At 28.2% G+C, this 21,632-nt stretch overlaps 1 protein-coding gene across 1 annotated transcript; it reads left to right on the top strand.

Annotated features, from left to right (window-relative positions):
- Positions 1-477: 477 nt before the first annotated feature.
- Positions 478-19,841, top strand: LOC114943066 (proton-coupled amino acid transporter-like protein pathetic). The gene is given in 6 exon segments (XM_085489990.1): positions 478-1,381; positions 1,837-1,922; positions 11,530-11,674; positions 11,676-11,938; positions 12,792-13,152; positions 13,761-19,841. Coding segments are annotated over 6 exon segments (1,536 nt in total). The 5' UTR covers positions 478-1,291; the 3' UTR covers positions 14,352-19,841.
- The last annotated feature ends 1,791 nt before the right edge of the window (positions 19,842-21,632 follow it).

Raw genomic sequence — 21,632 nt, 5'->3', positions numbered from 1 at the left:
GTATTTTTATAACTGTCCAGAATAGGGCGCACGTTTATATAAACTTTTTTGCTTAAAATAATGAATACAATATGTCCTAAAGTGCTGACCACTCCTCCTGAAACACTCTGTATAAATAAAGTTATATCACCCATTATCTCACTCATTTTCACGACACACGTCTCAATCGAGTTCGAATTGCGTCACAAACGGATATATGTACAGATATAGGTACGAATTTTCTGCGTTTTAACATAAAACGATGATTAATAGTCGGATATAATCCTTCTTCGAAAAGAAGATGGCCGACGATAACGAGGTCCGTCTGTCACACCGTGTTCAAACAAATTCTGTTAAACCTGGTTAGCGCAGTCAGATGGCCGACCAGAGAGAGATGATCGCGGCTCACGTGAAATGCAGACGGCGCGTCTGTTTGCTCTTCCTATTTTCGTAAGTCGTTCGGTATATAAAGAGTCTGTCCTCGGGCATTGCCAAAAGATTTGGCAACCGGTAGTCGTTTTTGGCGCCGCTCACCGACGCCGTACATAGGAGAAGCGAACCGGATAGTGGCGTCTTGCGACGTGCACCAGAATCGCACCTAACCAGTGAGAGGATATGCAATTCGGTTCCGAGTGGCCGTAGACACTCGTCGTCGTCGTGACATGTTCGTTTTACGCCGTGTTGACGTCGATTTTCGCATTCTTGTCCGGACACCGTGGACCATAAGTGGGGTGTCTTAAGATAGAACCTCTCGTTCTTGCCTCATCACGCGTATCTTCGCGCCGCACACGAAACAAACGCGTATGTGGACATAGAGACACCTAGACGTGAACGGGATCCTTATTGGGTTGCTCCTAGAGAGGGATATTGTCGGATATTGTTCTCCATAAAGAAAAAATCGTGTTTTTCTTACAAGTAGTAACATCAAATACACACTGTTTTCATGTGTTTCACATGTCGTATGTGGACATAGAGACACTTAGACGTGAACGGGATCCTTATTGGGTTGCTCCTAGAGAGGGATATTGTCGAATATTGATCTCCATAAAGAAAAAATCGTGTTTTTCTTACAAGTAGTACCATAACACACTCTGTTTCATGTATTTCACGTGTCGTCTGCGATTGTATCGATTAATTGTGGAAACTGATACGTGCACTCGGGATACTTTGGTGTTCCACAAGTGAACCAAATATGGATAACATCGAGAAATGATGAGATCGTGGTACAAGTGACGTTTCATTTCTGTAGAGTCTTAGCAGGGTGTTTGCGCGTGTTTATCAAGAATATATATCTCAAGGAAGAAGAGTTTTCATGAAAGCGAGAATGGGGAACAGTGATAGTGCCCACGATGTGGAAATGAGCTCGCTGTCGGGAGTGGAAGACGATCATCTCCACATTGGGGTGAAGATGTTATATGGAATATGTTATATGTTATATGGAATATGTGTGTGTTCTCAATTCATCAAATGAATTAATTTTCCTTACTATGCACTGTTTAATATCTTATTAATTAGCTCTTGCTATTCGCTGCATTATCGACAAATTTATTATTGCATATTTAATTTGATTGATGATCATTTCCTTTCGGTTAATCATAATGTCTATCAAAATGTCATAATGTCTATTAAATGAATTAATTTCATGGAAAATTATTTTTTTTCGCTGATTTATCATAATTTTTTTTAATAAAAAAATATTGAGTACAATTCCGATACGTATGTAGACCAAAACATATCTGTATAAAAAAGGGTATAAGCGATGTACAAAGCTGATCTATTTCCATTATATTAACATTTATTGTAAGCCTAATATTTTGTGCAATAATTGACTGACTTTCCCAACTTGTTCTGTTACAGAAAACGCCACTGCGTCCGATGATAGCAGAATATGAGCCAAAGAAGCATGGTGTGAAAACAGAACTCTCAGACGTGATGCTCGTCAAGTAAGTCTCAAACTTTCATTAAAAGAGATCAAATGAGATCAGTTCAATAATCATAGTTGAACGAGTCTCATTATCTGCCTATACCACCAGACCAATATATATCATCATCATTGCTTTCTTGCTAAAAACCCAAAAGTGTTCAAGCAAACGTGAGTGAGAAAAACCCAAGGATCATATATTGTGCATCTACATTTTTTCGTCAATATATATGTATACTGTTTCATTTTCTCTGTGCTACACATTTTGTATTTAGTATATACTGATTTAATTTTTTAATTTACTTATTTTTGTTTATTTCTCTTTTGTTTTGTTTTGTCGTTTTGTTTTTATCGTTTTAAACTATTCTAATCGTTATTTACCACACGCACACGCACACACACATACAGACACTAATCGTGCATACCGCCTGATCGCTGACGTAGAATTCGTAGCGTAGTTGGCACCAAGGATGCTTATGACAGCCGCTTATTGAATCTTGGACGAGTGCAAAATTGTTCGTTTGTATGCATATACATATAAAAAAACAGAGATATATTTATATCTACATATAAATCGAATCGGAAATGCCTCAACACATGAATTTACATACGTGTCAATGGATATTTCTAAATATTCTCGCATCATCAATTGATTGTTCGAGAGAAAACAAAATATTATTATCAAAAATAAATATATTAAATAAATTATTAAAAAATATTTTATTATTAAAAAATTATTATTCTATTATTATTCGTTTCTTTTTTAATAATTAACAATTATGATGCGCAAATATTTGTCGAGATAAATACACGTGTCAAATATGTGCCTCGATATTGTGCAAATTCACATTTAAGGCGTTTCTTATTCTTGTATGTATCTGCTTATTGTGTCATGTTTTTTCATACCGCGCAACATGAGAAATACATTTAATCTAAGCAAGATCTTTTAAACTTTCAAGACATAACAATATCGATACGTGAAGCCTATTAAATATGTCTAATTTCTAAAGAGAGAGCGATCTCCAAAATTATTTTTATAGTCGTTATCTTTTTTTCTCTCGTTAAAAATAGATTACTAAATAATTTTTTTAAGTGATAATTAAAAAATGTTTAGAAAAATTAAAATATGGCATTTTAAATCGATATTATCGTAACAATGAAAAATAGAAAAATATAATAAAATATATTATTAACACGCTTTTTACTAGTTGGGCTGTAAATAATATTTAAAGAGTAACAAATGGGCAAAGAGCACGTACACGATCTTGGTGTAAAGTTGTAATAAAGTAATAACAGCAATCAATTGTCAAACGTTTCGTTTATTATTTAACCATCTTCAGTGACAAACTTTAGAATAGCAGTGATATCAGTCAAAAAACAACGATCTATCTCGACGGTTTCCGTTTGATATGTCGAGATAGATCGTTGTTTTTCGACTGATATCACTGATATTCTAAAGTTTGTCACTGAAGATGATTTCTAAAAATCTATTATTTTTATGTTAGTAATAACATAAAAAAAGTTTTCATTTTTTTTTGAATAAACAAAAATAATAATTGAAGCATATCAACAGCATATCTATACATATATGTATAATAAAATATGATAAACTATCTCAACTTAGCAAACAAACAACAAACGGATAATTGAAAAGTTTCTTTCTCGATTATGCGCAGAATGGTGAAATTAATGCAATATAGATCATGATTATATAAAGTAAAAAATTTGGTTTAAATATTATTCTTTTTTTAAATATCTCAGATTTTACTATCAAAATAATTATTAATTATTAATTAACTATTAGCGATTAATTTATATATTAATAATTTAATATTTAGAATTTGGGGAGATATCTGAAAAGATAAATTATTTGTTATCCTAAATTAATTATTATAAATATATGTTACTAACAATAAATTTTGTTCTAAGAGTAAACAATTAATACGGACAAACGATTAATGATTTTCTAATGGTAAATATATTTTTTGCTTTCCTAAGATATCGCAATAAAAAAAGTAATGAAAATTTCGAATGTTCATACAAACGATCGATTTTTCTCGTAGATTTAGCGGCGATTTAACAAGGAAGTCTTTTGATCCTTTGCGTTAAAGACAAAACTCCTCTTTCTACTGACGTTTTACTCTACTGACGTAATATTTTTTTTTTTTTTACACTTGTGAATTCTCCCGACCTTGAAGTAGTTTAGCGTTTAACGTAAATTGTTCACGTCAAACTGCTGGTCTTTGCTACTTCACGCTTATATATTTATACATTTATTACGGACTTTTTTCACCGTATTGTGATTTTTCGTTACTTTAACTTTACCAAAAGGAAATTATACATTCAATTATTATTTAACAAAAAAAACCGATCAATTTTCAATTCTACTTAATTCTCACATATGTACTCCTTTCGATTCATTTTCTACTTAATTTATGATTTTTAAAAACTTCATCGTAAATCATTCACATAGCCGATCTGTCAAGAAATTACATATATATGCATTGCAAATTGCGTGCTGCATATGTTAATAAAATTCCGGAAGCAACCAAGCATGAGATCTGCTGGCATTTTAGCGTTTTAGCATTTTAGCACGTGTCGACAGAAATGCAACAGAAAACGAGCAGACATGCAAATATACTAGACTAGAAAAAAACTGTTACAAGAATAGAACTTGCCTTTGTATAAAAGGAATAGAATTTTTGCAGAATTTGCGTGTGTATGTGTGGACATTCAATATATTTCAATAGAAAATAAACATGACGTCATGACGTGCTAACAAAATGTCATTAGAAATCTACTTATTGCAAGAATGTGAAATACAGACACAGCATGATCTATTGTTATGAAATAATAGCAGAAGTACGGAGATGCCATAATATTATTAGATTCTTTCGTTCATGGTCAGATATAAATTTTAGGAATTAAATTAATTAATTAAATGAATTAAATAAATTAATTATTAATAATTGTTTAATTGGACCAATTTTTTTTGTGTTATATAGAATATAACTACGATGTAACATTACATTTATGAGTGAGAAATTACAAATAACTGACTCATATCTATGCAATAATATTTTGTTGTACTTATATAACATTGATATAATTGTCTTTCCTGAATGTTCTCTTTGTTAAGTTTTGTCGCCACTTTATGATGACAGATGCTTTCTTCAATCAAAGTACTTGATATAATAGGCTGTGCTGCATTTCAATCATCTGTATCTCTATTGTCACGTTATAACAATAGAGCAGATCATGTTTGATTATGTCATTGATTATGTTATATAAGTTGCCTTTCTGTCGTCAATATTCGATATAGTCCAAAAATTCAATATTTGTTGCCTCAAACTGACGTCATTAAACGTCAAAATGGTGTCTCGGCGTCAAAATGACACCATCGATGTCAAAATGACATAAATCGACGTCAAAATGACGTCACGGCGTCATATAATGACGTCATGGACGTCAAAATGACGTACGCTTGCTACCTGAAACGTATATATATTGTTACAATATTATACAATATTCGATTTTTGAGTAATACTTTTGTTTAAGTATATATTTATTATATTAACTTGCTCTATTTTAGATATGTAATAAACAATATATTAATAAAATATCAGGAATACATCTGTAGAGAAAATCAGTTTTGCCAAAGATCTCATATTTAATATTTTTTCGATCAATTCTTTCTCTTCCTTTATCTCTCATATCATATGATAAAAAATATCGTATATAATTAGGTAGCTTTATATATGCACTTTTAAGTTTTACGACGTAATTAATGTTATATCTATAAATATCAACATTGTATCCAAAAGAATTATTGTCAGATTTCACCTCATCAATTTTTACATCGTACTATCGCTCTCTTACATATATTATATATGACTTATTACATCTTATGATTTATGATATCGAGTGACGTCATTTTTTCGCGCGGAAAAAAATACAGCAGAAAGAGAGAGTCGTTGCAGTTTCTCCAGCGATTAATCGAGAAGTATACGTTGTAGACGATAGAGATCATGCGGTATGCAAAAACAAAATAATTCCTAGAAAATTTAAGGAGAATAAAAGATTTGTCTCTGTCTTTATTGTATAATATGTGCATTTATATGATTCCAGACAGTATAAACTCCGGGCATAGATTCGGGCTCTATGAAAGTGCTCTCTGCAAATAACGAAAGAGAATAATAAAAAAGATATATATATATATATATATATATATATATATATATATATATATATATATATATATACGTTAAAAAAAATCTGACACTATCGGACTGACGCTTTTAATAATTTATTTTAATAATAAAAAATTCACAGTGATGACGATACGTCACTATATTTAAGGATGTGCATTGTTTGAATTAGATGAATTTAAAATAGAAATATGAAATGTAAAATGCCTATTTTATATTTAAAATAAACATATTTCTGGAAAGTATTTTGTATTTACATTTGGATGATTTTTATTATCCATTTTTTATTTCAAATGCATTTTCTCTTACAAACCAAAAATTAATCGAGATATCTAAATGTCTCTAATAATAAACATTTTTTATAATTCTACATGTAAATACATTTATATAATTTTTTTGTTTATATAAAATACATAGTTCATAAAAATAATAAAATAAGAAATATACGTAATAATTGTAAAAAGTAAAAATAATATAAAAATAAGAATTTAAATAATATTTTAAAAAATAATTTTTATTTTTAAAAACTATTTTTTATATTAAATATTTTAATAAATATATTTTAACAAAATTATTTTTTATTCTCTATTTAAAATGGGTGTCTAAGAAGCATTTTGCATTTTACATTTTCAAATGGAAAATTTCCAACTATTTTGCATTTTTTATTTCAATTGAGTTTGAACACTCATTTTGTACATCCTTGACCATATTATGACGCGACACCGACTTATGCATATGACGTAATAATCTGAGACGCGATCTCTCATCGGACAGTTGTAGAATCCGTCGTGATTAAACGCCGAGACATTGGGGAATTAATTTGACAATATAGATTGCCGAGACGTGTGTAAAAATGTGTAAACAAAAACACTTGACCAAAAGTGCAAAAACAAACAAAAAAAATCGGCAAGCAAAGGAGGCTTGTTAGTCGTCGTACTGCGTCGTGGCGCTGGTCGTCGCATAGTGATGCAGTGCGGTGGTTGCAGCTGCTCCTCTGTATGTATGCCTATATGTTATACCGCGACGCGCGTCTGAACTTCTTCATCTCTTCACGTCACGTTGCGAGACAGCACGTGATGAGAGAAAGAGAGACATGGACACACACAAATTCTCTAATCCAGAGCTTTCTCAACAGAATGCAATTTTGCACGACTACGAAGAGAAACTACCGCACCTAAAAAATATGGGTATCTATAATACCTATCTATCTTACACACTTGTCTTCTTCTTATTAATCTAACCCAGCAGGGTTGGGGAAGAGCAATGCGTTACACTTACGTAACATTCGTTACAGTACTTTTTTTTGTAATACTTTATTGGTGCTACAAAGTTTTGTCTATAACAAAAAAAAGGAACTTCGACAATTTTTTCGATAACAATCCAAGTAACAAACTGACATCATAGTCACTTTGACGTCTATGACGTCTAATGACGTTATTATATAGACGTCACAGATTGTTACAAATTTTTATTTATAATGAAAAAAGTAACTTCGATACATTTTTTTCGATAACCCAAGTAATAAACTGACCCAAGTAATAAACTGACCCAAGTTATAAACTGACGTCATAGACGTCATTATATAGACGTCAAAAATTATTACAAATTTTTATCTATAACGAAAAAAGAAACTTCGATAGATTTTTTTTCAATAACGACCCAAGCAATTTTGAAATTAGATAAAGAAATAAAAAAGACAATTTTAGCCATATTTATAAAAAAATCAACTTAGAAAAACTTGTTTTAATTTACGCTTACAAAATTTGGAAATTTTTGAGAAATAAAATTTGTAAAAAAATTTTTCCTAATTCAAATATTAAGATTTAAAATTATTATGCACTTTATGCTGATAGCGATATCAATATCACAAAATTATATTGTTTTTGTTATACATACATTTTAATATAAAAAATATTTAAATAATGTGAATTTTTTATGTGTGTTTATTTTATGTATAAATTGATCTTATAAATATATTGAAAAAAAATTAAAAATTGTAACGATTCGTTACTTTTAGAAGTGTAACGATATGACGATAATAAATTATTTTTAAAAATTAACAACACGCGAGTTACTTTTATAAAGTAACTTTCCCAACTCTGACTTAATTTAATCTAATCGATCTATGTACATAAACGTATTATATTTATTTTTATTTCTCTCTCTGTTCACACATATGTATACGTTTACACTTTTCACCTTCATTAGTGCAGAGACATATATACATACATACATACATACATACATACAAACACACACATACACACACATCATATAAATTTATTACTCATAATGCATTTCCGATTCTTACTACAAATCGGAAAAAACATATTCAAATATATTATAAGAGGTGCTTTTTTTTACAAAAAATGACTCGTTGCCGAATATATATGTGTCTACACATTTCTAAAATTTTCCTCTGATATTAAAAAAAATGAAAATGATAAATTAGTTCACAAAAAATAATAAAAATGATAACGATTTTTAAAATCAACAACTAAAAAATTTATTTTATAATTATTTGTAACTACAGCACGTGAAAAATTAAATATCACACAAATATAATTTCAGGAAGATTTTAACCATATTAAAATATCACCAAAAAATCTGAAATAATTTATGAATTTTCAAGTTTCTAGAAATTAGTTACATTTTTCAAATTCTATAAAAAATGTTATTTGAATTTAAATTACTTTACTCTAAAAGTAGATTTATTTAAAAATTGTAACTTTTTAATGAATACATGAAAAAAATAATATTAGGATTTTTTACTTTTGACAACAATTTACAAAAAAAAATGATAAAAGAGTTAAATCTTTCAAGAAGTTCATTATTTGAGCATACAAAAGTAAAAAAAATTTTTACTGAGAAATGATTTTTTAAAAAATATATACTTTTTTATTTTATTTTAACGCATTTTAAATTTTAATACAGAAGATTTATTTATATTTATTCTTAAAATTATTGTTAAACTCAAAAGTAGCTATTTTCAAGAGTAAAAACATTAATGACGTCAAATAAATAATCGTAATAAAACAAAAATAATCATTTTGCATTTAAATTTGTATTTTTCAAAAAGTTTAATAAGTATGATATAAAATATATATATAAAATAAAAGTACACCTTACGAGTAACTTTAGACGGCACATATGAGTCATTTATGATCATTTATGGTCAGTTTCTTTTTCTTTTTTTTTTTTGTGATATTTGATATTTTTGCGTCACTGTTGCGCAATATTTCCCTAGTCATATTATCTGTCTGTAATAGAAACTTCCTTTTTTTTAGTAAAAACCGATCCTTTTTGGAATTCTAGTATTCTTTAAATAACTGTTTTTCTTAAAAATCAGGATAGAAATTTAGTAAACACAGTTATACATATTATTGTTATAGAGATGCAACAGAACTGAATATTAATAACATTGCATAACTACATATTTATTTTCTTAACCAAATACATTTTTACATCTATATTTAAATTTAATTTTTCTATTAAAATTTTAATAATCTATTTTCTTAAATTTATTAATCCTTTCAATGTAAATGAAATATTTTAAAATAAACTAAAATTTTAATTCTAATTACATTTTCCAATATATTTACTTTGTTACGACTTTTCTTATAAATTAATAAGAATGACGGGCAATTTGTGCATAATTTAAATAAAATTCAATTTATAAATTTATATAAATTTACATTTAAATCCATTTTAAATAATTATTTTTAATATTATCAACAATCAAAAATAATTTTACTATCTTGGTTATCAGTCATTTCCTATTCATAAATATGTAATAAGTAATATATAATATATTACACATATAACTATTGGCTCGATGTAATTTTTACTCACAGAAATAATAATAAATAATAATAGAATTAAATGTAAATAATTGAAATTTTAATTTATTTAATTCATAAAAATCGAGAAAACTTAATTTGTGAATAAGAATTAAATTTATTTTTCGTTTTAATTTACTAGAATCTATTTGCGCCTCAAATATGAATAGTATAAACAATAATTTCTTATTTACCAAGATTCTTAAATATATCATCAAAAAAATTATGCTAATAAAGACAAACAATTTTAGTAAAAATCTTAGTAGTTTTTGCGCTTTGTAGGCTTTATATTAATTCGTGGCAGAAACTTGAATATGAAATAGTACGCATATGTAGCGACTATAAACTGATATTATTATATTGCATCAATATTTTATTATAACTGTTAAACACTGCATAATAACATAAATTTATACGGTTTTACATAATTTATATGATATGATATAACTTATATATAACTTTTATGTTATATTATAATAAACAATGTTCGTTGTAAAAGAATCTGCGACATCGACGTATAATATTTTCCACTGGGATCATTTGCTTGCTATCATTTGATGACTTTTCTAGAGTCGTCGTGCGCCTGCGATCGCATATGAATGCAGAGAACGCAAGAATGGATGCGGTAACGCGAGCCATTGTTTATATTTGTGGCTGCGGAATGCACAAATTCAGCATTCTTAGTGTTGTTGTTGCCGTGAAGTTTTGATAATAAGATGAAATCACATATAAAGCTTCGCTTCAGATTCCAACCAGCAATTGCAATTTAAATTAACCAATTCGACACGAATAAAATTGCGCTAAAAATTCAATTTTTTTTATAAAAACTGAAATTGACAGAAAAGCTATAATTAGCATTATTAAATATTTCTTTCAATAATTCTCGCATTAAAAAATACTTTTCTAATCAAAACAAAGAACACATAATATAAGATCTAAACCATGTGTAATCATTTTCTATCCATTTAATTTCTGATTACAGAACTGTTCTAGCAATAAATTCGTTGTATTAAATAAATTCTTAGAAATTGAACGAATAAATGGGAAATTGATTTGAGGCGAAAGAAAATCGGAATTCAACTTTATATATGAATTAAATCAAATTTTATGAATTAAATATAATTTATTACTGATCTAATTATTTAAACAGTTGTTAGTATATGGAATATAAATATATGTTATATTATATTTTACATTTACGGGCGAGAAATTAAAACTAACCAGTATAGCTTTGCAGTAACACTTATGCAATATTTTCTGTAATATTCAGTTGTGTTATATACTTACATAACATTAGTACATAATAGTGTTTACACATCTTTTCATCAACTCGTCGATTTAAAAAAATCTTAAATATAATTTTTTCATGGATTTTGTAATTTTCACAATCTTGCTGATCACGGTAATATCTCTTCGAGCGAATTGATCAAAAATAATTCCGTAGAGGCGAAAGAAGTGACAGCATCCTTATATAGAACACTTGTATATATAATGTAATTTATATCCTACATTAATTCGAAATCGCGTCCGCCGCGATTATTACATTATATTTCGCGATATATTAACGTGGCCGGTTTTCCAGATACAAATGCGAGAAAAATGACGTGCCCATTACGGTCACAAACGGCTCGACCTTGCCGCTTGTGGAGCGACCGACCGACGAGGAAGCCGCCCTTTACAATCCATTCGAGCATCGGAAACTTGTCCATCCTACCTCGGATCTCGACTACGTTTATACATCTGCTCAAGGGGAGCCTTGGCACGGGCATACTCGCGATGCCGATGGCCTTTCGCAATGCCGGCCTCACCTTCGGTCTCTTCGCCACATTTTTCATCGGCGCGATCTGCACGTACTGCGTACACATATTGGTCAAATCCGCCCACGTCCTCTGCAGAAGGCTGCAAACGCCTAGTCTGGGCTTCGCTGATGTCGCGGAGGCAGCTTTCCTAGTGGGACCTGAACCCGTTCAAAAATATGCCAGACTCGCCAAGTAAGTGTCCTTATATATTATAAACAGTGTTTGCTGTGATCTAATGAAAATGGATCATCTAGATGATCATCTAGATAAAATTTTACCGTTATCTTATTTTCAGATAAGATTATCTATTATATTTTAGATAAGATTATTTATTATCTATATAGATACCCAGCAAACTGACGTCATTATAATGTCAAAATGACGTTAAAGTGACGTACGCTTGCTACATAAATGTTATCTATATAGACAATATATTATTTATATTATCTGCATATAATAAAAATATGTATTATTTATATCTGTATCTTAAGAAAAAAGTGTTATCTTTAGTAAATTATGTAGAAGAATATTTCATGTAATTTGTTTTAGGGTCAGCACATAAAAATACTTGAGTAGTAGAACTTAAACTAATATTATCTGGAAGCTATCTAGATGAATCGCCATATAATTTTTATCTAGATATATTTAAAACAAAATCATCTTATTTAAAAATTAATTTACATATTTTCATCTTATCTTTATCTAATTAATTTTAAAATCATCTAAGTGCAACACTGATTATAAATATGTAAAAAAAAGAAATAGCTTTTTTTATAATTTATTATATAACAACTTGATATCTCATTGTTACTATTCTATATTTTCTCTTTTCTTCTTCCTTGTCTTCCTTTTTTATTTTTTTCCTCTGCCTTCTTCATTCTTTTCTTTCTTCTCTTCTTTCTAACTTTTTCTCTTTCCTCTCTAATTTTTTTTCTATCCGCTATCTTCTTTTCTTTCTTCATTTTCTCTTTCACCATTACATCTTCTTTTGGATTGTTGCTATTAATCTCTGTATTATCAAATATTATTTTTAATATTATTTCAGAGCGGTGATCAACTCGTTCCTGGTGATTGATCTGATCGGTTGTTGCTGCGTGTACATCGTCTTCATCTCGACTAATCTTAAGGAAGTTATAGACTATTACACAGAAACGGACAAAGATCTGCGGATGTACATGGCATTGCTTCTACCATTTCTCATTATTTTCTCCCTTGTGAGAAATCTTAAATACCTCGCGCCATTTTCCATGGTAGCGAACGTGTTGATTGCCACAGGCATGGGCATTACCTTCTACTACATCTTCAATGATCTACCAACCATCAGTGATGTTCCAAATTTCTCCAGTTGGGCTCAACTGCCTCTTTTCTTCGGCACCGCCATCTTTGCCCTCGAAGGCATTGGTGTTGTAAGTATCCACATCTTAATCCTTTTACTTATTTTCCCTTTAAACAAATCGCTTCAAAAGCATCCCAGACAGCACCAAACTCGCAACATGTCCAAAATTGGAACATAAGATATCTTAAAGATTTCCTAAAGATGTTTTGGGATTGATGTAACACTTTGGATATAAAATTTACTTATTATATTTAGTACATATTTATAAATATTAATATATCGCAGTACACATAACATTTGGAGATATACATATATTTGTGCAATACACTTTCATAAGCATCTTAGACAACACCAAACTCGAAACGTGTCCAAAATTGGGACATGTCTTATGTAAAAACGTCTTAAAGGTTTCCTAGAGATGTTTTGGGATTGATGTAACAATTCGGACATAAAACCAACTTATTTACAATTATTAGTATATCACAGTACACATAATATTTGGAGATAGATTTATGCACTTTCATATCTAGTGCTATCTGGAAAATAATCCAATAGGATTTAATCCCTATTGTTTTCAATATTTCATATAAATAATCACTCTTTTCTTTAAATACTGAAAAAGTTTCATCCATTTGTATGAAGACTAAATTGTCAAGTTTATTATCTAATCTGTTCCAGGTTATGCCGCTAGAGAATAATATGAAGACACCGATGCACTTTATTGGTTGTCCGGGTGTACTCAACACCGGCATGTTTGTCGTCGTTTTATTATATAGCACCGTCGGTTTCTTCGGCTACTGGAAATATGGCGATAAGACAAAGGCTTCCATAACACTTAATCCCCCGCAAGACGAGATACTGTCACAATCCGCCAAAGTAATGATCGCCATAGCGATCTTTCTGACTTACGGGCTCCAGTTTTACGTGCCCATGGAAATAATCTGGAAGAATACGAAGCAGTACTTCGGCTCAAGGCGACTGCTCGGCGAATACTTGCTCCGTATCGTGTTGGTAATCTTCACCGTTTGCGTGGCGATCGCCATCCCCAATCTAGGTCCGTTCATCTCCCTCGTCGGGGCTGTGTGCCTGTCCACTTTGGGTCTGATGTTTCCTTCGGTGATCGAGCTGGTGACCGTCTGGGAACTGGAGAACGGTATGGGAAAATGGAATTGGCGGCTGTGGAAGAACATCCTCATCATTGCCTTCGGTGTTTTGGGCTTCATCACCGGCACCTACGTCAGTATACAAGACATTCTGGAGGGTAAATGAAGGTCGCCCAGTTCTGGCGCGAAGAGCGATTCAACTGATCGTGAATGCGGCTCGTCGTTCGACAATAAGATGCCATTTACGCGACGAGAATCACTTATAATGCTGCGTGCTGGAAGCCTATTTTGGCGAAATTATCCGGCTTTTAGGAACAATATCACTCTTCGAATTTCGATTCTTACACTCTTCTTATAGCACAATGACTATGACAATCACGATACGTGAGATGACGATGACGATGATGTAGATATCAAACAAGTCTTTTCACACATGGCCAAACTCTCTCATTTATCATTATTTTAATGATAGACAAGTTCGTTTATGCATTGTGCACGATTGGTGATGCGTGGGTATATATAGATCAATCAAGAGAATTTGAAAAATGACACTTCATATCACACTTTCGATAATTATAATAATTATCATTAATCATTCACGCAAAATCATTATTATTTAAGCAGGATAGGCCATTGTATGATATTGATGCGAAAGATGTAAAATATTTGTCAAATAAAGCTGAAAACAAAATTACATATTTTTTCAAAAGAGAAATAAATTTTAATTAAATAAATTTTAATTACATTAACTGATGAAAAATATAGCAATATATTTTATAAAAAGAATCTGGATTGTTATATATATGATAATAAAATGATAAAAGCCTTGAGCGCTAATTAATATGTATATGTACTTTCAACTATTTTTTAACAAGATCTTTAAATTAATTGCTGTGTATATTTGACGAATTTTTTATATTATAACGATATACAGTATAGCAGGATTAAGTCTGAGTAGAATCCCAACTTGAACATTCATTCTAAATACATGCGTTGACATATTCTTTTTATCCTATTTTTTTCATTTTATTTAATCATGCCACATTAGCGATATAAACGTCTTTTTTTACAGATGTTAAATTGCAAGACAATTTTTTAGAATAACGTAATATTTCCTAAAATAGTGCGACATTTGCTTATCACACGCATATTTTGTATGTACATACACTTACATCTAATACGCATATAATAAAATATCTTAAAGTTAAACATTAAATTAAACTTTACTATATATTCTATGATAAAAACAAGAAAAATTATGTAATTGGATTGAAAATATTTTATTGCAAAGTTATAATAAAAATTAAAATTAATATAAAAATATTTACAATAAAAAACTCTGATATAAAATATATAAAAAAGAATGAAAATGAGAGCCCATTAAAATGAAACTAATAGGGAACACGCTGTTAATATAATATAAAAATAAGTTGGCGATATTTATCTAATTTGTTTATTCTAATTGTGTTTTTATTACAATTTTATTTGTGAATTTGTGAAAAAAAGACACAAAAATATGAATTATATAAAAATTTGTAATAAAATTGAAAAAATTAGCTTAGCATTCGAAGCAAGATGAAAAAAATTAGTACAGCATTAAATTTAATTTCTTAATAAGATAAGTTTTTTAAAAATAAAAACTAGTATTTTAAATTTAAAAAAGCGTATATACATTTTTCTTTGTTTAATATTGTTTGATAATAAAATAAAACGTTTATAGGTGAATTTTTATATATTTTTTATAATTTCTTATAGAAGACACTGGCAAAATAATTGTTTAACTTTGGGACATTTTGCACACACACGTACACACAAAAGGTATTTGGAGCGAAATCGACAAACAATGTGTTCAGAAAATTTAAGTAAAATGATAAAATAAAAATAAAATTGATTATTAAAGAGAATTATGAGGAAATTATAAAATTTGAATATAAATATGTAACTCTGCCTTAGTAACATTTTTCTAAAGTTTGTCGATTTCCTTTTGAAACTCCTTATATATACGCATGTATATGTATGTTTATGCATATATGCATATATATATGCAGTGTCCTATATAGATAGGGTACAGACTAGTGATACTGTATTTTTTTATTAAAAATGAAACACCTTCAACCTTGGAATTTTTAGAAACCTTTTTAAAAAAAATTTTTTAATAATTTTCAAAGAAATACATTATTTATGCAAGATATTTCATATTTTAGACTTATTAACAAAATTACCAAAACTTTTTACAAAAAGAATCAAAAAACAGCAAATTCATGTATAATATATTAAAAAATAAGATCTTGAATACGATACATTTTCGCAAAATATTGCCAAAAGAAAAAATGCTTTAAAAAAAAAAAAAAAAAAAAAATACAAGTACCGATTCATGTCCTATTTATGAAAAAATCCTATATATATATGTATATAACTGTACTATAGAGAATGTTTTAGATAAGCAAAAAATAATATCATGTATTCTTCATCGAAAAATAAGCGTACTTTTTTTCTTGAAATTTGCACGAAATTGCACCGATTTTTAAAATATGATAATTTTTTTCGTAAAAAAAATCATTAAATCAGATTAATTTAATAATAATAAATTCTCTCACATTTATTTCTTTAGGGGGAATAGGGGATACATGGAATTAAAAATCTCTTGTAGAGATTATTCCAATTTTATATCTTGGCCGTGTCCAAGTAAAATTTGGTGCCTTGTGCACAGGTATTTAATTCTAACGAAAAAATTTAGTTTCGTTTAGAATAACGCACTGTCATCCGCGATTTGACTCTTATTGCCTATCTTATATATGTTAAATTTATATTTATATATTACAGAGCCTAGTTAAACTCTTAATAATAAATTCTTTATTTGGAAATTTATTCGTTTTGAAAATATTAATTTACGAACAATGTTTATTAATAATTGAATTCAATAAATGTTCGATATTCTGATTGCTTTACGCAGGTTTTGTATCTTTGGAGAAAATTATTAGGTCATCTTAAAAACGTCTTGACATCAAGAATCTGCAGTTAAAAATAGGTGCAAGGTCTGGCTAAAAAGAAACGAGAATACACGAGATTACATAACTCCTCTCCTACACAATGTTATAAAAAAAAATATATAATTGTATAGAATAATAATTCTTTACAAATTTTTTTTATACCAATTTTATTTAGTTTTCTATTTTGTATAAACATTAAATTAATCATTCTCGTCCCTTTTTGACCAAACTTTATATATTCCCATTTAAAGAATTCAAGATAATTCTCGCGTTTAAAAAAAGAATTTTAAAAAAATAATAATTATATATCTTTATATATTTTTCCAAACTCTATAAAGAAAGTTTTAACCCAAAAACGAAAAATGTTTGAAAAATGTGCATTTAATACATACATATGTCATATATTTTATACACAACATGCACACATGCATATATATGCAGTATGTATATAAGTGCATGTGTGTATGCATAGACGCGTGTTTGTATGTGTGTGTGTGTGTGTATATATATGCAATGTATATATACATTGTTTATGTAAAATTACAAATTATTGTTTTATTAATAAGAAACAGTTTCAGATTATTATATACTAGTTCGTTCGATTGGTTTATCTCAGGTTGCAAGCGTACGTCATGTTGACATCGAATGACGTCATTAAACGTCAAAGTGACGTCCGTATGACGTCAGTTTGCTACTTGGGTTGTCATTTATCGCTTATATGCTCATGCGGGCCATGTATTAAACACGATTCCAATCATTTATATTTAATTAGAGACAGAGAGATTGCGTTTGTGTGTGCGCAAAGCGAAAAAAATTTTCTATATCAGTATATATTTAGTACAGTTACATGCTTTGTGTCAATAGTCCGTTAAGCGAAAAGTCAATTATTTCCTAGTCTTCTGCGAAGCTAACCTCAACAATCTCGATACTTTCATCCTATTCTGCCTCTGTCATTGATCAAAATTTAACTGCGACACGCAAATACATATATGTATATGTATCTAAGACCTCCGCCATGAGGAATCGATTTTTGTAAAATACTGCGTTTTGCGACAGAATGTCGATTAATATACCACATCGATTTTCTTCAGATATGTCACAGCATATTTAAGAAAAATCGATTATATTCCCCAAAAATGCACAACTAATTATTTGCAAAATATCAAAATCATTTATATTCTTTAAAAAAAAAAATCAAATTTTTATTCTTCAATTATTGCTGCTGAAATTTATCTATTTGCAAAGTGTATATAAAATTATATATACATACTTTTACCTGTAAAAAATAAATAATATTTTTCTCATATATATGCATATACATACATATTTTTCAATATTGAAAACTAATTTTATTTTTTAAACAAAATTTTATGTAAAAATATTTTTTTTTATTTTTATTATAATATAAAAATTATATTTGGCTTTTTTAAAAATAAGATTATTTTTATTATCGGTTATTTCTGAAAATTATAATTAGAAGAACTGGTTTCTTCGGATGTAATGATTGATCGGCGTGATTCTGCTGCAAATCGCTGCTTTGTTCCTAGTGCATGCGATGCACAAAATCGTACAAAGAAAATATTAATCTGTAAGATTAATCCATAAGATTAATCCGTAAGAATAATAGGCAGAAGAGTACGTAAGTGTAGTAATTTTATGCATGCTTGCTAGTGTGTAAGTAAAATCGCAATACATTGTCGCTTTTTCGTCAGCATACGAGATAATGATGTTAATAATGATGATACATAATGACGTTTTATTGTTGAGAACGGAGGAAAAATTCTGAGAAATCTGTGTTTAACCTGTGTTTAACCTTGTTTGTCTTCTTTGCATATTAACTTTAGAATCGGAGTAAAAGACGAATATTTTAGATATTCTCGTCATTATATTATTTATCAAAAAGAATAACTGTACTTACTAAAATTTATCAAAAGTTCCACAAATATAGAAAGGTAAAAAACTAAACTAAAATATATAAATATATGTAAATTAGCAAAAACAAAGCTCAGTATAAAGCTATTGGTTATTTTATTAATCAATCTGTGTCTTTTTCATACTCATTGACAAATAAAAATTATCAATAATGTCGACTTGTATATGTTAAGAAAAATAAATCTTTCTAGAATATGCAGACAAAGAGATTTAAATAAATTTTCTAAAGAAAAGATTTCTTTTTCTTCGCACTTTTAGTATTCGATCACTTCATAGCTTCAAAAAAAATATTTTTAAACAATACTTAAAAGTTCGAATTATTTCTTCAAATATATCCGACATCGTTGCATTCTTTAACTCTTTATAATTTATTAGTGATTTTAATATATATCTATTAAATCATATAGCAATATATGTATATCTTTTGCATATTAACATACAAAAATTCAGAATATTTTAAACTGAAAAATAAATACATTCAATGTTTTAACAATTGAAATATGATAAAAGTTGCGGATTATATTCAAAATAAATGGAACTATTTAGTGATCGGATAAATAATATCTTAAGATAACGCAGAATAGCGAATAGAGAATATGTTATACGAAAAGTAAGTTAAGTAAAAATATAATTATAATAAAAATAAAATTTGACTTATAAATATAATTAATAAAGGTATTTTTCTCTATTTAGTGACACAAATCAGTTTTAATAAATTCTGTTTTGGAAAATTATTATGTATCTTTAAAGTTGACTTGAGCTTAAATTACATATCACACACGTCATAAAAGTGTCATGTAAATAGGAAGCATTTTACACACACAATTATACAATATTATATTTACAAATGGCCACATAATTATCATCACAGTTATAATAATTAAAAATTAAGCAAAAGTTTTTTGTCATAAAAAAAGTAAAATTTACTCAGCAAATAAAAGTAACAAGTAATATAACAAATGTTACACCCTATTTATATATTACGGTGATATTATATAACATTTTTTATATATACAATATATAATTGTATTATAGAACTGTTATATTGCTTTGTATACTGATTATAATAAATTAAATAATAATACAACTTAAAATGTAACATGTTATATGTATAACAAGTGTTAAGTAATTATTATTTTGATGTTATGTAGCATTTGTTTATTTGTAATAGATATATAATCGTTTTAAAATTATTATATTACATTGATTCTCATCTGTATTTTATTTTCGGAAAATTCATTAATTTTGAATTATTATTCAAAATATTTGTATAATTTATTAATATTAATTCCGCATATATACAGGATGTCCAATAATAATCGCTGAAATAAAAAAAATACGCGTTATAATTATTATCCCAAGTTCAATTTAAACTTTATTATTCGATTTAAATTTTGTAAAGTGAAAATAATGCATTTTTCAATATATATTTATGTAACCTTTTTTTCTTATTTCGATGAATAAAATGCGCTTCTGAAACAGCAGCCCATATTTTGTTACACCCTATATATTAGCGTCGATAATGGAGGAATTAAAATTGTCGGTATTATCAACAATTGTAGTTAGATGAGAGCGTTATATTTCGTTGCAATGTTGTTAATATCCAATTCATAAAAAATGCGAATATATGCATATATATATATATATATATATATCAATTTTTTTTTCTAAGCTTCTAAGCAATTCCAAAATACTAAAAATAATATATGTATAAATAAAATTATATATCTGTGTAAAAATATATTAATTTCTATTGCATAAATTTATATATAGTAAATATATATAAAATTATATATAATATAATTTATATATAATAAATATACGTAAATTTGGACAGAAATTTATATATGTAAAAGATGTAACAAGATTAGTACGAGATTTAAAAAATCCTATATAAAATTAGATCCCTGCAAAGTCAGCTGATTTTCTCAAATATTGTAGCTTATAACAAAAGATGTAAAAGGCTCGGAGCTTTTTAATAATGTCATTTTTCTGGAATTATTTTCAAGCAGCTATTAGGAGAAAGAAATGATTTCTTAGTAAGTGTGTAACAAGACATCATTTAAATAAATGACACGTAACATTTTAATCACATTTCTTTCTTTGATCATTATTATTATTAGATGTGAAATTGTTAGAAAATAATTTTTCCAAGATTAATAGAAACTTATCTCTCTCATATATACATCCACAAATATACATCGAAAATTTCACGAAATTGTAATAAAATTATCATTATGATAAAGAAAATACTTGATTTTTGACACGATCATAATTTTTACAGATTTCATCATCAGAAAAATTTGCCAACATCTTTTTATTATTATTATTATTCTAGAGCATGCGACAAAATAATAAAAAAAAGACACATAATTTAAGTTAGACATTACTATATGTATATTATTTATATTTTAAGTTTGTAACATAAATACATTTTACAAATAATTGTAAATCCGCTTTGTGCATTAAATTATTAGTTATGTTATATTGATTAACCACTTACTATAACAAACTCATAGTAAACG

Source organism: Nylanderia fulva, unplaced genomic scaffold, assembly GCF_048542155.1.
Source record: "Nylanderia fulva isolate GAGA-0341 unplaced genomic scaffold, ASM4854215v1 Scaffold93, whole genome shotgun sequence".
NCBI classification, from domain to species: domain Eukaryota; kingdom Metazoa; phylum Arthropoda; class Insecta; order Hymenoptera; family Formicidae; genus Nylanderia; species Nylanderia fulva.
Note: the sequence above shows the minus strand (reverse complement) of the source record. Positions and strands in the feature narration are given on the sequence as shown.